The following is a 19,074-nucleotide window of genomic DNA, read 5'->3' as shown; positions in this document are numbered from 1 at the left end:
ACACCAGCTACAAGTGCCCTGAGGACTCAGCTAGCTAACTAAAGTTCTGTGTTTCTCCCCTTCCCCATTTTCTAGCTCTTTCCCTCAAAAATATGTCTCTAGATGTCAGTTCCGTCATTGTCTGTCTCTCCTGATCTGCTCTGTCATGTCATAGGCAACTTTGAAGCCCAAGAGAATGAAAAACACCTCAGAACAGATTACAGCTATAGAGTGGTTGAGTGTCAGGTTGACGGTCCCCATAACAACACATTGTATATTTGCTGGCTAACAGAGTTTTTATTATCTAACCCCCTCCCATAAAAAGAAGAACCTATTTGAAGGTGAAAATGTATGTGTGCCTTCCACTTTGGTAATAGTCCATATTTTGCATCTCTGGTGGGGATTGGAGTACCACTGAAATGTTGGAACATGGACACTGTCTGATTCCTCCTTAGGAAGGAAGAATCTCACACGCTGGTATTTGTGGCAGAGACAGGTCTCAGAACTAGCGTTTCATGGTTTATTACTTCTTTCAGTACATTTTCAACATCCCATCACTTTGGAGTGAAGTCTAAATTTCAGTCTTGTTTTGTGGCTTCCTATAAGCATGGAAATTTTTTTATTTTTATTTATTTATTTTTTTTGCGCTTTACTGGCACTAAGAACCTAGCATAAACTTGTGAAGGATCATTTTTCACTTCATCATTCACTGAAGCTCTTAAACTGGAAAACAGAATGATATTAGTGCTGTATTAATGTAAACAGCAGCCACTCTTGGTGCTGTTACATTGAACTCTTGTGTTTATGCCAGATTCCTAGGGGGCAGGAGCAAGTGCACACATCTAGCGTGGGCTGAATGAAGGTGAGCAAGAGCTCTGTGTGCACTGCTTTTGAGAAGCATTAGTGTTCTTTGCCTTGAAACCACATTTCACTACGTTAGAATCCGTGAAGTCCTTAATTGTTTCTCTCTGAAAATGGGTACCGCAAAACCAAAACCAGAGTCCTTCAGGATGGGGTAGCAATGCTTTTTCTTTCCAAGCATGGAAGCTCTGGCAGGCCTTGTCCTCATGTCCTTTGGTTTTGCCAGACCCCCACCCTCGGAAGGGCCTTTCTTCCTACTGGTTTCTTGACATTGACCCTAGAGAGCAATTCAGTGTGGCCTGAGCCTTCCCAGGCCCTGTGGCAGGCACCCAGAGCAGCCCGAGCGGCTTCCCCAACCTTCACTGGCCCAGGCCATCTCTGCCATGGCTTCAGCATGGACATGGAGAGGCTTTGCTGAGCCAGGGTCCCTGCACCCTGATTTATCACATACAGCACTGGCTTCACACGCACCCTGACTGCCAAGTAGGCTGCCCTCCCTGCCAGAAGATGCCAAGAGCATTGTAGTTGCCTCCCCTGGAAGAGCCCACAGCCTTCTCTTGATTTCCCCTTGGGCTCACCCTTCCACACCATGGTCATGTTGGGTATGCAGTACCTTTCCAGGATAAATTCTTATTTATGTTTTTTAAGTGCCTAAGCAAGTTAAGACCTCTGGAATCCACCAGAGATCGGCCTGTGCCCTGTCCCCTGTCCTTCCCCACCCTGCACTTGGCACTGGGGATGAGCACAGGGTGGCTGCCCCTCTCCAGTGTCCCTGGCGTTCTGCAGGCAGAACAACTTCAAGGGCAAGCAAGTGGGAGAGATCTCTTCATGGCCACAAAGGCTGGCTTTGTCACCGTTTCTTGTGTTTCTAGGGGTGTTTCTGTTGGTGTGGTCATAGTCTGGGTTCATAGGGAATTTTAAGGAGTCTGCTTAGCAAAGTCAGTCTGAGTGAAGACGACAGGAGAACAAGAGCTCAGAGTAGAATTCTGTCTGTAACATGCAAAAGGGCAAAGTGTCAAATAATCATAGTTGATAAACCTGCTGACTCATTTATGATGAGTCACTGGACTCTGGCTGCCTCTTGTCCTCTTCCTAGGTTAGAGGGACCAGGGTGTCCACTCACAAGGACTTGGAAAGGCTGCCGTTGGGAGAGCAAGAACAAACATGCTTCTTTGAAGATGAGTGCGACATTGTTTGCTTCTTTTTGAAAGTAATTTAAGTCTGACCTAAATATGGGGCCTTTCCTGTGTGGTGGGTGTACAACAGGTTTATTTTGAGACTGCACTCTGTTCAGATCTCATCACCAAGTAGCGCTCAGATTTGCCAGGTTTTGTAAAATGGAACAATCCATGCCCAGGCACTTTATTTTCACTAATAATCTAGCGTTTTTGTTCAGACAATGTAATAACCCAAGCACTGGGCATTCACGCTGGACATGTGTAGGCACATTTGCTGGTGGAATTCTGACTGGGATAGAGAAGAGAAGGTGGTTGATGAAGGTGATCGAATGGGAAAATATTGCTGTGGCAAGAATGAAAATAAGGCTTTTCTGGAGCAGATAAACCAAACTGGGCTCTCTGGCGGGATGCTGTCACCCAGTCCTCCAGATGCTGTTTTTCACAGGTTCTACCGAGTGCTCGTCAGTTACCCTGGCCGTAACTGAGAATGGGCAACGTAAGAGTGCCCCGGGCCGGGGAGGACAGCAGTGAAATGCAGTTAGAGGCAGCAGGAGAATCCCAGTTTCTTTTCACTTAGCTGGACTTGAACATGAACACTCTAGCAAAAGCGGAGTGCTGGGGAGTGATCTCCACTTCCAGACAACGTGCAGCTTTGTTTTACTGTTCACTATAGGGGTGGGAACAGGCTGGCGCAGCAAGCTCTGAAGCATGTTGAACAGGCGTAATTGGATCAGATACATGGACCAGATGCCGGGGGATTGCCTAGAAGTATTTAGCATCCACCAAATAGTCGAGTAGCTAAGATGGGCTGTGCGGGATCCCTGCCAGATTGGGGGGAGCAGGAGTGGGGAGATCCCCTCCCTGTCTTGGCCATTGTGTGTCTCAGTCTTTGTCTTTTCCTTTGGCGTCTCCTCTGGTCTGTCCCCATCTTGTGCACCATGTGTCCCTGAGGGTGTCACACCTGTGTCTGAGTCTGCTGTAAGGTGTTCAGTCTACCTCAAGGGGTCATCATGGTGAACTCTGTCCACATGGAATCCTCCTTACATTGCCACACACACTGGAATGTAGATCTTCCTCTGCCCCACCCCCAATAACCTCCTGACCCCATCTTTCCTGTAATCACCACAAACTCCTAGTGCAAATTGGATGCTGCTTTAAATGTGAAAACAATTGTTCAAAAGCTATAAAAACCTGAATGAAAGCTAAAGCTGAATTTATAAGCCTTGTTGCATATGAGCCAAAAGTGCAAAAAGCTCTATATAATGAACTAACCTGCCACTCGTATAAATATAAATATATATAAATATATTAAAATCAGACTGTTCTACAAAATTGTGTATTTGTATTTTTGTGTACGTACAATTTTCTGCTAAGCAGAAGGAGGATGTAGTATAGGATGCTGTGAGAAGAGATTTGGTTTAATCCTATTTCTTTGTTACTTATTTTTGTTAACATCAGATGCCTGTCTTCGTCTTACATGTGTTTGACACTGTTTGGAAAGCTGCAGTATCTCTCTTCCTTAGGTCCAGAGGCCATTAAAGAATGAAATCCGGGGTCTAGAGAGCTAACTTGTCCACCCAGCAGGGGTAAGTGAGCAGAGCTCCGCTCTCGCCAGGCCACACGGCTGACCCAGGAGCTGCTCACAGTTCCGAGCTGGGACCAGAGACAGAAAATTACCTACTCCAGGCCACTTGCTGCATTCTGACTCTTCTCACTTCCAGAAATCACCTTCAAAAACAAAAGATTATCAGATCCCTCAATTGCAGACTCTCCACTGGGTCCAGAGGGAATACAGGAAAGGTGTCTCTGAACTTGGGAATAGGACCCTCATATTTCTAGGTCCAAAGTCTACCCAGAAAGCAGCAAGTGGATCTCCCTGACTGTAGGCTCCAGTTGATTGGCTGTCCTAGGTTCTGGCTCCCTCTTGAGAGTAGTTGCTGCCTTTTTTTTTTTTTTCTTCAGATCAGGTTACCAAAATGCCTCCCCTCTGCTGAGCTGCTGATGCTTCCTCACCCAGACCTCCAGCCCCAGTTACCTGGAGCATCTCAGAACCCATTTTGCTGGTGCTAAAACACGTGAGGGGGTTAAAATGGCTGCCAGTAATGGCTGAAACCAACCATCAGAGGCCAGGCTGAAAGACGAGCTCCAGGTGCCCAGTGGCCAACAGCCTTGCCCCAGTGCTGCCCACCCACCTCTCAGCCCCACTAGTGGTCCCTCTTGATGTGAACCTTCTCTAGGGAGAGGGATACTGCACCTTCACCTGTAGGACTCATATTTATAACAATGTGTAATGACTGTAGCAAAAAGCTCTTGTTTCTAGATGTAAGTGGTCAAAGAAACAAGCGCTCTATTGTATTGATTAAAATAGTTCAAATGAGTCCTGTATCATTGTATCTCCTATTCTGGATTAGTGCCTTTTGGACAGTAGACTGTTCTGTAATTAAAAATGTAGTATACTGCTTTTTTGTACAGTTTTGTTTTAATAAAACTTTTTTTTAATTTGTGTTTATTTTAGTATTGTACCTATTAGAGAATAAAATGTATAACTGAACAAAGGCTGATTGGGATTTCTTTGGGTCAGAACAGTCACTTGGAAGTGCCTAACCACTGACAAAGGAAGGCCTGAAAGGGAGTGGGTCGTTTTAAATTTTAGTTTCATTTTATTGGAAAGGCTGAGACAGTAAGAGACAGACAGACAAAGATCTTCTATCCACTGGTTCACTCCCCAAAAGCCTACAACAGCCAGAGCTGGGCCAGCTAATGCCAAGAGTGGCAGGAACCCAAATTCTTCAGTACCCTGCTGCCTCCCAGGGTGGCAGTAGCAGGAAGCCAGAATCAGAAGCTGAGCCAGTACTCGAACCCAAGCACTCCTATATGGGATGCAGGCATCCCCAATGGCTATGCCAAATGGTCCGCCATGGAAGCATGCTCTCAACATCAGTCCCTTTGGTTTTTCAAAAGGACTGGGGAGCCCAGAGACCCAAGGAGCCTAAAGAGTATGATGCTGACAATTAAGCATGACTGGTTAAAAGAGGGAATTCTGAGCTCACGAAAGCCTCCTTCACTCATTCACTTCCCAGCCCTCCAACCTGTGCTGTGTGTGTCCACCTGATGAGCCTTCCAACACCATGACAGGCTGTGGGAGCTCTCAAGACCCCAAACTATACCTTCCCTTGCTGTAGCACAAGCCTCCCCAGCCTTCCTTTATAGCCCTAGCTCCCATCTTCCCTCTATACTATCACATGAAGATCAGGCATCCCCTAAATTGTTAGGATCCTAACAGCATCCCCACCCATTTGGAATACATAACAGCCTTTCGACATTTCCTGCTGGGTAGTTCGTTCTGTGTGCCTGTACTTTACCACTGTAGCCGCACCCTCAGCCCCATCTTCTTAAAAGAGTGTGGTCTCCTGGGGCTTTGCCTATAGCAGTGGAAAACAAGTTTTTAAAAGTTGAAGTTTTTTTGGCTTTCTTTAAATTCTTATTTGAGAAACAGAGATCTCCCATGCACGGGTTCATTCCCACGTTCCCACAACAGCTGGAGCAGGAACTCAGTCCTGGTGTCCCACTTCGGGGGCAGGGACCCAATGACTAAAGCCATCACCACTTACCTCCCAGGTACACAGTAGCGGGAAGCTGGACTTGGGAAAACCCAGGCATCTAATAGGGGGTGCAGGTGTCTTGAATGCCAGGGCAAATGCTCTGATGGCTTGGGATCAAATCTTTAAGATTCAAGGACCAAGTGCTGAGGCTTCCCTCTCATGTCAGTAGACCCTGGAATCCACTGACTTGCCCCCTTCCCTGAGAAAACCAAAGTAAAAGATCTGTTTTTTCTCAGTATACATACTTAGAAATGACTACAAAATATTAAGCTGCTCTTGAACTGTTTTGATGTTGCCACACGGAGGTGAACAGGAGTGGAGATGGGGGCAGAGGCCAATACTGAGGACCATTCCCCAACCCAGTACTCTCCCAGGATCGGTCCCCAAACTTACGTTTCTGCTTAGGCAGAAGCCTCAAGACTTCAGTCCCACAGCCCACCCAACCGTCCTCCGTCTGCACCTCACGGCCTGGTATCTCCCTTGACTGCAGCCTGCACTCCAGGGTCCCCCTACGTGGATCCTAGCAGGAAAGTTTGTTTCTACTAGACTATGTGCCACAAGGCGAGGCACAGGACAGGCACAAATGGTTTGCTGAGGGACTCGAAAGAATGACCTAAAGCCCATTTCAGGGTCTGAGCTACAGAAAGGCATCCTCATTGAGCTGCAGGAGTAGCAGCAGCTGGAAAAGTAGGATTTATCCTCCGAGCTAGATCAATTCTACATTCAGATGCCTGCCTCAGTCAGAGCAGGGCAGCTCCTGGCTGCCAGATTTCTGTCATTACTTGGCAGTGCTCATCTCCGAGAACAATTCTTCTGCACTTATGAATATAAACAAGTCCTGCTGAGATGTGCTCTGAATGCCGGCCGCCTCTCAGCAGACCTCCGCGTGGCTGTGGCCGTACACTGCTGAGAATATTCTGTATCAGACGGGCCAAGTAAAGCACGGGTGCAAGGGCCATCACCTCCCTCGCTGTGGCTGGGCTGGGATTCCACAGCCTATCAAAGGGGGCCTGGTCTTCTTGCCCTGCTCAGAGCCGAGCTCCACCATCTACAGTAGTGTTCCAGACCCATGCTGGGCACAGGCTGGACAGGATGTCTGCAGGAAGCTGGCATCACTGGCAAGCAGGGCTCAGTATATTATCAGCTTTTATCACAATACAGTCATGAAGTCCCAGAAAGAAACTACTTAGGAACACAGGTTGACTTAAGTCGTGGGTTTTGGAGGCTCCATTCCGGAATCAGGCAGTCCCATTGGCTGGGTGTCTTTCTGGTGAGGCCTGAGAATGGCATTGGCAGAACAGGTGTGGAGGAAAGATCACAGGGTGAGCCAGGAAGCAGACAGAGAGGCTGGGCCCGCCTCCCGCCTCCAGGACCAACCCTCTTGCCAGAACTACCTTCCAGCAGGATGCCCCAATGACCTCAGGCCCTCTCACTAGGCTCCACTTCATCACAATGGTATCAATTTCCACCTCTGTACACCATTAACTCATGACTTCAGGGTCACAAGATCCAGAAGACAAATCCTACTGAAACCAGAACACGCAGTGAAGGGCAAGTTTACCCAAATTCCGCCCAGCCTGGCCAGCCCGCCACAGCCCCAATCCTCCCCTCCCAAAACACCTTACCCCAAAGCCTGCCAGGGTCCACCCACCTTTGCAGTTAATGGAAGGAGTTCTCCACTCCCAGTTTTGGGGGAGGACAAGTCCAGGTGGACAATGGAGCTGGGATGGTCCTTCTCTGCCACCTTCCCCTGGCTAGCCCAGAAGTTCCTGTTACCTTGTTCAAGGCCCCCGCCAAGTGTCTATTGATCCCTGGATTCTGAGGGGAGCTGAGTTCTAAGGAAGGCAACAATGCTCATGGAACCAGCAGGCCTCTCTGGGTTCTCTGTCCAAATCCTGAGCAGCCAAGCACTTCGTGGGCAAGGCTGCGAGGCGAGGGCCCTGGGGCCTGCTGCCGAGACCCGGACCCACCTCTTTCCATTCTCATCTGGAGGAGTCCCACCACCACCACCAAGAACAAGGCCATGCCATTAGCAGGCAACCGTCTGCGTTGAGTTCAAGACCCCAGGCACCGGGAAGGGAGAAACGAGACCAACCACAGACATAGGCAAGAAATCATCTGAATTTATTTAGAAGCTGTTGGTCATTTGATGGGAGGGCAAATATAGTACAAAATTACACTGGTTTAGTTCATTATATGATACAAATCTTTCTTTACAATTCATCATAGAGTCTTTGGATTTTTTAACTCCCATTTGTGTACCAAATCAACATAATCCCCAAATCAGTCATTTGTTAACATGTGAACCTGTCATATTTACAAATACCCACACACACACAGGATGATCCAAGACTCTCCCAACACCATTAGTGTCTGCAGCCCAACAGGAAGGCACCAGGGACTGTTCTGAGAAAGATGCTTTTGGGTCCATCTGCGTCAAGTGTCCTGCGCCAAGGGGAGGCATGACCACCACCGTGGGCCCTCGCCTGCTGGGGGGCCCCTGCCGCTTCCTCACAAGTGCACACAGGCCGGCCGCAGGCAAGCAGGGCGAGTCTCAGCAAGGAACACACATACCCAGGAACTTCTCGTCCTTGTGAAGCCCAGGGAGAAAATGCGGGGATTCACGTGGGGATCTAAAACCCTGCTAAGCCATTCTGCCTCGAGTGCTCCCGTTCTTGGCCCAATTCTCTCACTAGGCTCTACTGGTGGCCCAGAAATGCCCCTTCCTCCTCCCCCAGGCCCTCCAGCTCTCCGCTACGCTGCTGACACACCCACCGCCCGCACTTCACTGCCTGCGCAGCTGCCAAGGGTGGGCATGGCCTGCAGCCATGTGGGAGGGGCCACGAGGGGCACTGCCAGCCCAGGGTGTGCACAGTGGGAGGCAGAGGCCTGGCAGGCTGGCTGTGACCTGTCCTGACCTAGGTGGCCCTACTGGCAGGCACACACTGACCACACGCCTGGTACTGTGCCTGAGCAGAGCCTGGGACCTGCTTGGAACGGCGCCCAGAACCCCAAAGCTGCTGCTTTCCATCGGTCTGCCCGGAGAGGTGACGGGCAGACTGAGGGCCCAGAGCCGCCCGCCTCACCTCCTGCCATCCCTCACACACTACTCTGGAAGCCACACCTCCCCAGGAACCGCTGGGCCCTGGGGCTGGGGGACTGTGGGCAAGGGTGACCGTGTCATTGCTTTGTCGTTGTCAGTCTGCACCAAAAAGCAAGAGCAAGGAATCAAAGGCGGAGCGGACGGCAGCAGTGACGCTGTGAGCAGCTCCCTCTCTCCAGCCTGAAGGGGCCGTGCAGGGCAGCGGGGCAGGGGCACTGAACCCGCCCACCTCGGCCAGGTTCCTGTCACAGAGGCGCTCAGGGCCTTCCCGGGACAGGGCTGACAGATCTCAGGGATGCTGTACGGTCAGATCTCCCAGGGAGACCAGGGTGGCCAGGTTGGCCTTGCGCAATCCAGGGCAGGCCACGGGCTTCTCCTCCTAACAGCCACGAACGAGGCCGAGGCTCCACGTCCAGGAGCGCCCTGGCCAGGCAGGGCACTGCGCCTGGCAGCAGAGGGGCCTCTCTGTGGGGCAGCGAGCCTCGCACACAGCAGGCACCGGCCCTGGGTGGGAGCAGAGGCGCCCCGGTGTCAGCACACGGGCGGGAGGAAGCAGGGCCGGGGCCCTCAGGCTCTGGGCGGCCGGCATCGCTCACCTCCTGAGAAAGGGATGGCAGGGGACCCTGGCCAGCGCACACGCGGACGCTGGCGGACGTGGACAAAATCCCACCCGAAGCACCTGCGGAGCACGTCCCCGCCGAGCAGCAGCTTTAGTAGAAAAAGCAGAGCGGAAATGACGCGCTTCATTCAGCGCCAGAAGCCCAGCAGGTGTCTTCCCCAGGGCCAGCTGACGCTCCTGCCTCCAGGTGGCCCCCCAGAAGCAGGCAGGGTCTCCCTGGCAGGTGCTCCCACGGCCCCAGACGCCTGCCCCCGGGCCAGTGGTACCATGTAGGCCCAGGGCAGGACGGCCTGGAGCCCCTGCCAGAGACCACTCTGTCCTTTGGCCACCGCAGGCCGGCCTCCCCCTGGAGCTGGCCATCTTGGAGCACTGGGTTCATGACTGAAACCAGGCAGGGCATCCCTGCCTCCAGAGCTGCGGCAGCTGTGGCATTCTGAGCCCCCCAGAGTCCTCCACAAACGCTCCCGGTGTTCGAGTCTGGGGCGAGCGCTAACGACAGGCTGCCCGCCCGTGGAGCCCAAGGCACACCGTGACCCCAGAGCTATGAGGCCACGGCACTTGACCAGTCCACCCTCTTGCCAACACCGCCCTGGCCCCCAAACCTGGCCCCAGGGCTCCAGGAATGACAGTGTCCCAGCAAGGGCCACTGACCCGCATGGCACAGGACCGGCCAACCGGCCTAAGGACCCCCTCAGAAACCAAAGTGCAGCCAATACGGCAGCCAACACCCCGGACTCCCCCAGTCCAGTCAGTGCCCACAGAAGCACGAACGTAATTCTGGAAGAAGTCTCTGTCGTCCTCTTCATTGGAGAAGGGCCCGGTGAAGGCGCCGTGCAGGGGCACTGGGAAGGGGCCGCAGCCCCAGGCCGCCTGCAGGGGCCCCTGCCAAGGCAGGAGGCTGGCAGCTCCCAGAGGCTCAGACCAGCCAGCGAGGCGGAGGCAGGCCCCGGGGCGGCCACACCTGCCGATTGTGGCTCGCGAAGGAGTTCGGGTCGGGTGAAAATAAATAGAAATAAATATGTTCCAGGCATTCTGTTAAGGGACTAAACGGCAAACAGAAAAGACTTTCCAGGTGTAGGGACACTGAAACCCACAAAGAAACCCAAGACGTCCTACTGACAAGCGGGACAAGAGGGTGAGCTCTGGCCACAGCCCTGCCTGGAGCACACTGGGCCCTTGGAAGGAGCCTTGGGGGCCAAGCAGAGGCACTTCCGGGCTGGGGGGCCTGGGGGGCTTACAGGACAAGGGCAGGAGGAAGCAGGGCCGGGCCGTCAGGCTCGGGGAGCCGAGGCGCTGAAACCTCGCCACACAACAAAGGGCTGGCCTGAGCCGAACGGTTCCAGGCTTCTCCACTGCTGGGTGGAGGTGTTGGCGCCAGCCCTCCAGGCAGAGGGAGGAAGCCCTCCAGGACAGGAAAGGCACTAGTTCGGATTATTGCTTAAATTAAGACATGAATGGGGTCACCAGACTCCAAAAAAGCAAAGGGCACAAAAGCCCTAGTGGGGAAGCCCCAGGTACAGGCAGGCAGGGAGATGGCCCAGCAGGGCCTGTGTGCCCCTAGGACCTCAGCCCACAGGCCCACAATCCCCTGGGGCTCCCAGAACCTTCCACATATACCTGAAGGGGCGCAAGCTGCAGTGCCTCATCTTCCAAGTGCAGGAGGAAAAGACACTGGAGAGTTCCAGAGAGGCTGGGGAGGCCACCAGCCCTGCATGTGCAAAAAGCCTCCCCACCCTGCGGCCCAGCCAGCCCCCACCTCCCCAGCGGGCCATCACCAGAAGGGCTCCAGGGGCCGGCTCCCCAGCTCCTGTTCACAGGGAGGCCACAGCTCAGCTAGCCCAGGATTTCCGGTTCTCGGGGTTCCTGTGGCTCCTGTCGGCCTTGGCCAAGGCTGCCGTCAGAGAGGCCAGGTTGGTGGCAGAGCCTGAGAGGGTGGCGCTTCGGCGGGCCTCGGGGGCACCCTGCGGCCGGAGCCCCGCACTGCGTCGCCGCCCAGTGCTCGGGACCCTGCGGACCCGGCTGGGCCTCACCAGCAGACCGTAGCCAGGGTTGCACTTGAAGTACTGCTTCCCTCCAATGGAGCCGTCGTTCTTTCCTGCAGAGGAAGAGGGAGGAAATGTGGAGGGGTGTCCTGCGCTTCTGACTTGTCACCTCCTCCCTGAAGATACCACGCCTCCCACACTGCCGCCTCTGTGCCACTGCCCCATTAAAGGCCCCGTCCAGGCAGCTCCCGGGCCAAGCACAGGGTGACTGTTGCCCAGGGCAGCGGGCAGTGGTCACCAGGGAGGGACGCCCCCGGCCCTGTGACAAGGTGTTGGAAGGTCCTGCCCTGGGGAGAGACAGACCGAAGCACAGCTGGCGCCTCGCCCCATCCAGTGGGCAGAGACCGTTTTCCACCCAAATGATCAAACTGCAATCTAGGCAGGGTGGCCTTGGTGGAATGATCTTTTTCCCTGAAACAGGGGAAACTAGCCAAACCGGCCCAGGACAGCGAGTCAGGCGCTAGGCTGGCGCATGCAGATGGAAGTTGAGCACCCCTTGTAAATGCACACAGGAACTCCGGAGGTCACCGAGAGGGTGGCACGCAGGGACCTAACAAAGGGCCACCCAATACCACGGCCGCCGGGAGACGGGGAGCAGGCTCAGCTCGGGGTCTCCTACACAGCGAACCTCCTATCAACCTCCCTGCTTCTCCGCCTCCCTCCCGACAGGCCCGGCAGCTCCACCAACGGCACTCGGGCCAGCGAAGCCTCGCCCTCACTTCTTCTGGACACTGTCATCCCTTGTTCTGGGGACACATTCCCATTTCCCATCCACCTCCTGGGCTCTGTCTTGTCCAGTCTCAAACCCAGTGTGCTCATCAGCCGCTGTCCAGCCACACAGGCTGCTGAGGGCCTGGAGACATCTCTGACGCTGACGCTGACCCAGCCCCACGTGGCCCCCACGTGGCCCTCACGTGTGCCTCCTGTCTCCACTAGCACACTGACCTGCACCTCAGATTCACCTGAGAGTACGCATGCGCTGCCCAGGGGCCTCCCCACCTCCTTGGCGACACAGCCACTCTGCTCACACCCCCACTGCCACAAGGGTGAGCCCCAGCAGTTCAGGCCGGTACAGCTCCACGCCACCCAGGCAGCTTTCCCTTTCCACTCTCCCCCGAAGGCCACTGTCCAAAAGCGATCTTTTTAAAACCTCTAATGCTTCCCCACATCACATCTTCAGTGACCTGGCCACCACGGACCTGGGGCTTCACGGCCTGCCCTTTCCGCTGTCAAATGCGCCAAGCCCGCCCTGCCTCAGGCTCGACCCCTGAGGAGCCCTGAGCCCGCCTGACCCTGGGCCCAGCCCCATTGCCTTCCCCACTTCCTCCTTCATGTCATCCCTGCCTTGGTTTACCGGGACGTTATAATGAACACCTACCATCTTCTAAACCCTTACCCCAATGTACTTTTATACCATTTATTACTATCAAAGTTTTGTTTGTTTCTTTAGTACTTTTTCCCCTCTAAAATAAGATAAATAAAATTTAGGGACTTGATCTCCACCACTAAGGTATTTAGAACCTAGAACAGTGCCTGGAACACAGTAGGTGCTTCATTAGTGTTTACTGGATGAATTATTTTCTAAGCCCCTCTTAATTCTTAAATCCAACTGCAAATACACACTCCTGAATTCTCCTCTGCATTTCAGGAGAAACAGGTTTAAAAATATTTCTCAGCCTGATTCAAAAGCTTCTAGAATCACTTCCAATTCAAGCGATTCTCTGCCAGATTATTTGTAAAAACACAGAGCGACTTCACAGCAAAGCTCACGGGCCCAGACACAAAGGTGTCGCTGTCAGCATGGTCTCTATAGCCAGGGACGGGCCTGTGCAGCGGCCCAGAAGCTGCCGTGGGTTTGCAAGGTTCAGACCCCACGGCTGGGCTTGGACAGAGCCAGCCTCACCCCACCCCACAAGCAGCTCAGCAGACTCAGGGTCCAGGAAGTGACTGAAGGGACTTTCTCTCACGTGCGGTGGTGCTCAATCATAGTCACTTTTTTATTTTTTTTAATATGTATTCATTTATTAGAAGGGAACAGAGAGAGAGGGAGAGAGAGAGAGATTGTCCATCCACTGGTTCACTCCCCAAATATCCGTGCAGCCAGGGCTGGGCCAAGCCAAAGCCAGGAACTCCATCCAGGTCTCCCACCAGGGTGGCAGGGGCCCACACACTTGGGCCATCTTCTGCTGTTTTCCTAGGCCTTTGGCAGGAGCTGGGTTAGAAGTATTGCGGCTAGGACTCAAAGTGGCGCCCAAATGGGATGTCGGGGTTGCAGGTGGTGCGCTAACCCACTATATCACACCCAGACCCCTCATAATCACGCCAAACAGGGCGCATGTGGACACACTCTGGGGGCGGCTGGGATCTGGAACTTGCACGGCCTCCAGGCAGCCTCCAGCTGCCTCTGGTCTGCAGACACCACACAGTGCTTCCCCTCCCTCCCTCCCTCCCTCTTCTGACCAGAGGCAGAGAGCCCCTCGTCATACCTGACTGCCGTCTCCCCATTCCGCAGCAGCTCCGGGCGCCAGCTGCCGCACACTGCTGCAGCTCCCAGCCTCACCGGGGGAGGGGCTGTTCTGACCCTCACCTGCTGTTAGTGGGTGAGTGCACAACGCAGCTGCTTTGCAAACAGTCCGGCAGTCCTCACCATGGTAGCCACATGCTGAGCTACTGCCCAGGTAGCAACGGAAGAGAAATGAGACCATGTCCACAGCAAAAGCTCCACCCAACAGTGGAAATGAGCACACTAACTGTCCATCACGGGCAAATGGCTGAGCAAACTATGGTCTGTCCATACGTGGATTATTATTCAGCCTTAAAAAGTAATGCAGGCCAGCGCTGCGACTCACTAGGCTAATCCTCCGCCTGTGGCGCTGGCACCCGGGGTTCTAGTCCCGGTCGGGGCACTGGATTCTGTCCCAGTTGCCCCTCTTCCAGGCCAGCTCTCTGCTGTGGCCAGGGAAGGCAGTGGAGGATGGCCCAAGTGCTTGGGTCCTGCACCCGAATAGGAGATCAGGAGGAAGCACCTGGCTCCTGGCTTCGAATCAGCGCAGCGCGCTGGCCGCAGCGGCCATTGGAGGGTGAACCAATGGCAAAGGAAGACCTTTCTCTCTGTCTCTCTCTCTCTCTCACTGTCCACTCTGTCAGAAAAAAAAAAAAGTAATGCAGTGTTGACAAGGCCTCAACATGGCAACACTATGCTGAGGGAAAGGAGCCAGACAGAAGGCCACACAATGCCTGTACCCACTGACATGGAGTCCACAGTATGACAGCTCATATATATTGAGAGAGACAAAAAGCTGGTTAGTAATCGAGGGCTGGGGGAGGGGAGTGGCTGCTAAGGGCAGGTGGAGACTTTCTGGGGTGATAAATATTCTAAAATCCGGTTATGGTAAAGGCTGCACACTCTGTACTAACTACTACTTGACAGTAATGGGTAGATTTTATGGTGTATAAATTACATGGCAATTAAGCTATTTAAAAAACCAGTAATAGGGCTGGCACTGAGGTGTAGCAGGTAAAGCCACAGCCTGTGACACTGGCATCCCAAATGGGTGCCAGTGTGAGTCCTGGCTGCTCCACTTTTGACCCAGCTCCCTGCTAATACATTCTAGAAGGCAGCAAATGATGGCTCAAATGTCTCTGTCCCCTACCATCCCCGTGAGACCCAGATGGAGGGCCAAGCTTCTGGCTTCAGCTTGGTCCAGCCCCAGCTGTTGAGGCCATCTGGGGAGTGAACCACTGAATGGAAGATTTCTCGCTGCTTTTTGCCAGGGGTGGGGGGATCTTTCCAAAAGACAAATTTTTTCCTTCAGTCCTGCCCCTCAGTTTTTCGGATCCTTCTGTAATGAGCCTGAAGACTGTGCCACAGTTCTTTCACCTCTTCTGGGGAGACTCAGCCCAGGTGCAGAGAAGCCTGGATGTCCTGTAGAATTTACAGGAACTGCAGCTGGAAATGACCGGCACGTGTGTAACCCAGGCAAACAAGTCAGACAGCGCTACTGTCCTATTTCAAACGCAGACGCTTCTGTGAATTAAAGGGTATTAAATTCCCAAATGCAGAGTACCTTTCAATGACTATCGTGGGTTTCTGAGAAATTTGGGGAAATTGCAAATGTTGAAAAAGTTCAGGCCAGCACCGTGGCTCACTAGGCTAATCCTCCGCCTTGTGGCGCCAGCACACCGGGTTCTAGTCCAGGTTGGGGCGCCGGATTCTGTCCCGGTTGCCCCTCTTCCAGGCCAGCTCTCTGCTGTGGCCAGGGAGTGCAGTGGAGGATGGCCCAGGTCCTTGGGCCCTGCACCCGCATGGGAGACCAGGATAAGTACCTGGCTCCTGGCTTCGGATCAGCGTGGTGCGCTGGCCGCAGCACGCCAGCCATGGCAGCCATTGGAGGGTGAACCAACAGCAAAAAGGAAGACCTTTTTCTCTCTCACTCTCCACTCTGTCAAAAAAAACAAAAACAAAACAAAAACACACACACACACACACACACACAAGTTCAGAGAGAACAGAGACCCCCAGCCTCTGCAGAGGGCAGCCTCCCACCAAACCAAAGGAGGCAGTGGAGTGGTGGCTATGGCCTGGCCCCACTCACCTGACGGCAGGTCCAGCTCCACACCAATCCACGTGCCCTCCTGGAAGTCGGTTGGCCCAACGTACCGCACGACGCCCATTTTGTTGGTGCCCACAGTGACATACTCTCCCTCCCTGAGCCACTCAGGGACTTCACTGGCGTCCTCGGAATCGGAGGCCACGTCTGGCTTGGTGAGGGCCTGTGCCACTGCCCCCGCTGCTCCCGCAGCCAGCAGGTCCTCTTCGGCACTGGAGGAGCCCCCGGAGTCGCCTCCAAGCATGCGCGTGAAGGACTTCAGCTCTGAGGTCCGCACCTTGTGGATTCGGAATGGGGAGGAGGGCGCCTGGGGCACGAGGTCGGGAGGCAGCTGAGGTCTGGCGGCCTGGAGCTCACAGCTGGGGGCGGCCTCAGCCTGTGCCTCGCGTCTTGCTGGCTGCTGGCTGGCCGGAGGGTCGGGGGCAGCTACCGTGCAGGGTTGTGCACTGGACCCCGCGGCGCCTGGCCGCCACTGGGGGTCACAGGGAGCATCCGGGAGTGGTGTGAGTTCAGACTCTGGGGTGGCGGCACAGAGGGGCATGGGCGGGGAGCCTGGTGTGTGACCACCGGCTGGGCTCCCAGCGTCAAGGCCCGGGCCAAGTGCATCCGACAGCGTAGCGGTGGAGACGCTGTGGGAGAAGTACCCGCTGGAGGCCTCGCTCACGGGGCTGGGAGGCCCATCCTGCCCTTCTGGGGCCTGGGTGGTGATAGCGGCGGCAGCGGGTGGCGATGAGGCACCCTTAGCAGGTATGTCACAGATTCTGACCGCGGGGGCCACCTTGGGCACCGTCACCTCGGCAGACACACCAGGTCCCAGGCTTTCTCGTTGCGCCTGCAGGTGGAAAAGGGCGAAGCATGGGCTGAGAACACCAAACAGGGTGTTCACGCCCAGCAGAATCCAAAAGCAGTGTGTGGGTGTGAAAGGCCACAGCTCTGCTGGGGCAGGACTGACTGTGCCCTTAGCACCTCAGTCCGCGTGACCTTGGCCCTGCATGTGGCCACACTGAGGGTCCACCAAGCCACACCCCCTGTCCCTTCCACGCCTCTTTTACATAAAGATTCTGCCACCTGCCCCCACTCCCCAGCGGCATGCCGCACGCTATGCAGGGCAGCACATGAGAGGTGTGCACCCCCTGCACCCCTGCACAGACTGCCAACTCTGCTCCCTTGGAAACGCATCCTCTGCCTGCCTCCGACCTCACAAGGAGACAGAGAGAACCACTCAGGAGGCCAGGGGAGCACTTTTCTCCAGCAAAATCGAAAGGATGATCTCATCGGAGGATTTGAAGTGCTTTAGCAGCTTGGGCACCAAGAAAGGCCCCGGAGACTGCGCCCGGCAGGGTGCCCCTGGCTGGCAGTCAGAAGATGAGGAAGAGGCAGAGGCTCCCCGCAAGCCCCAGCCCTTTCTCTTCCGGGTCAGGGGGCCTCTGACCTCGAGGCAGGCCAGGAGGAACCACTGACTGAGGCCGGCCCGCAGCACCTGCGCTGGCCGTGGCCTCTCATGTCACACCCGGCCCCGTCTCATGGGGAATGAGGACAGCCGCTGCCTGTCCAAATCCTAGTGTTTCTGAGGCACACCCGAGGTGTCCTTCAGTTTATATCCTAAGCCAGTAGAGGCTGGCGGGCGGGTATATCTTCTGCTCCCTCGTCACAGGGACGGGGACAGAGAAGGCAGGAATGGGCAACGACGTGGGTGGGCTGGTGAGGGGCGATATTCAGAGAAAGAAATATGTTTTCCAATATTTACGGAAAAATTATTTATATTACAGGAATGGTCATTTTCCATTTGAAACACAGGATTTATTTGAACTGGGAAACAGCTGAGATCTATAAGTCTCTTACAGTTACTTGGCTTAACTCAGCACTTTGATGAATCATGCATTTTCCTGTGAATTGTCATTTATATTCCTGTTTCCAGAGGCCCTTTTTCCCCACAAGGCACACTTTCAGGGGATGAAATTAACGGCACCTCTTTAGATTAACAGCCCATTTTTGTGATGGATCTCGGGGCTGCGAAATTTACTCAATCCAATAGATCAATAACTGTCACCAGCATAAATACTCTAAAAGATTAGGCAGTCCTTCAATCATTTTTCTTTTGCAACTTGTACGTGTTTTATTTATTCTTTTCTATTTTCGTTTTCAAATCACTGACCACGCAGGGAAGAATACACAAGTAACACAAGAACTGAGCTCCCAGCAGCAGCTGTGGGCCTGCAATGCTCCTGTTCCCTCCTCGGGTTCCCTCCACCAGGCGAGACTGAGTCCTCAGGAGCTGGTGGGCTGGCCACTAAAGGCCGGGGACAGGAAGGAGCCCTCCGGCTGTCCCCAGGGACTGCCTTGGGGTCGCAGGCGTTAGCCCATCTGTCCGCATGAATCACTGGTAGGGCACAGGCAACAACTGTTACCCGTCATCCTGGAGGCTCCCAGTAAGTGAAAGGGCAGCCTAGGGGTCAGGTCTGCTGTAGCAGCAACAACGGGGAGACCTGCAAACCGGCAGAAGGGGCCGACTGGGCGCAGCTGCGGAACCCCGCAGGCCCCTGCACTCGGGGCAGCGGCTCCACTTGACTGGAGCTGATCCGTGAGTTGCAACCTGGCTGCCATCCTTGGATTAAGCCCTGAGAGAGACATTTGCAGACATCTGTGCAAAAGGCCAGACTTGAGGAGATGGCGAAGGTGAGCTGCAGACCCTCGGGCAGCTAGGGCACCTCCAGCAGCAACGGCCCTGCTATGAGCCCTCCGTCCTGCCCAGGGGCTCTGACCCGCCTCACAGAATGGCAGGCACCATGGCGGGGGCACCAGGATGCTGTCTACGGAGAGGCCCAAGAGCTGGAGTGAAAACGCCTTTGAGAAATGAGGAATTCACGGAGGTCTGAATTCTCTGTCAAACTGCTGGGCCGTTTTTGCTGTTGTTTTAATAAATAAAATTTCCCATGAAGATGGAGCATCCCTAAGAGAATGAAAGCACAGTGGGGGAGAACAGATTTGCTATTCATAAGATGAGAAGTGCTGTTGATCTGTGGGAGATCATAAGAGACTATTTTCTCCCCAGCTTAGCATTAGTCTTTTCACGCTGATAT

The 19,074-nt window shown here is 54.2% G+C and overlaps 1 protein-coding gene across 4 annotated transcripts in view; it reads right to left on the bottom strand.

The window, feature by feature from the left end:
- Positions 1-10,229: 10,229 nt before the first annotated feature.
- KIF13B (kinesin family member 13B) overlaps positions 10,230-19,074 on the bottom strand; it is a 217,403-nt gene continuing 208,558 nt past the window's right edge. For 3 of the 4 annotated variants that reach the window (XM_051842522.3, XM_089325433.1, XM_089325432.1), the window contains exons 40-41: positions 15,980-16,826; positions 10,586-11,437 (exon numbers count right to left, since the gene is read on the bottom strand). In XM_051842522.3, coding sequence (XP_051698482.2) covers positions 11,172-11,437; positions 15,980-16,826 — 1,113 coding nt within the window. In that variant the 3' untranslated portion in view covers positions 10,586-11,171. Of the gene's footprint in view, positions 11,438-15,979; positions 16,827-19,074 lie in introns of all 4 variants that reach the window. The other variant, XM_051842523.3, reaches the window with a different exon arrangement.

Source organism: Oryctolagus cuniculus, chromosome 2 (genome assembly GCF_051225735.1).
Source record: "Oryctolagus cuniculus isolate XC-2025 breed Fujian yellow rabbit chromosome 2, ASM5122573v1, whole genome shotgun sequence".
Taxonomy (NCBI): Eukaryota; Metazoa; Chordata; class Mammalia; order Lagomorpha; family Leporidae; genus Oryctolagus; species Oryctolagus cuniculus.
The sequence above is the reverse complement of the archived record's forward strand: the minus strand, read 5'-3'. Positions and strand labels throughout refer to the sequence as shown.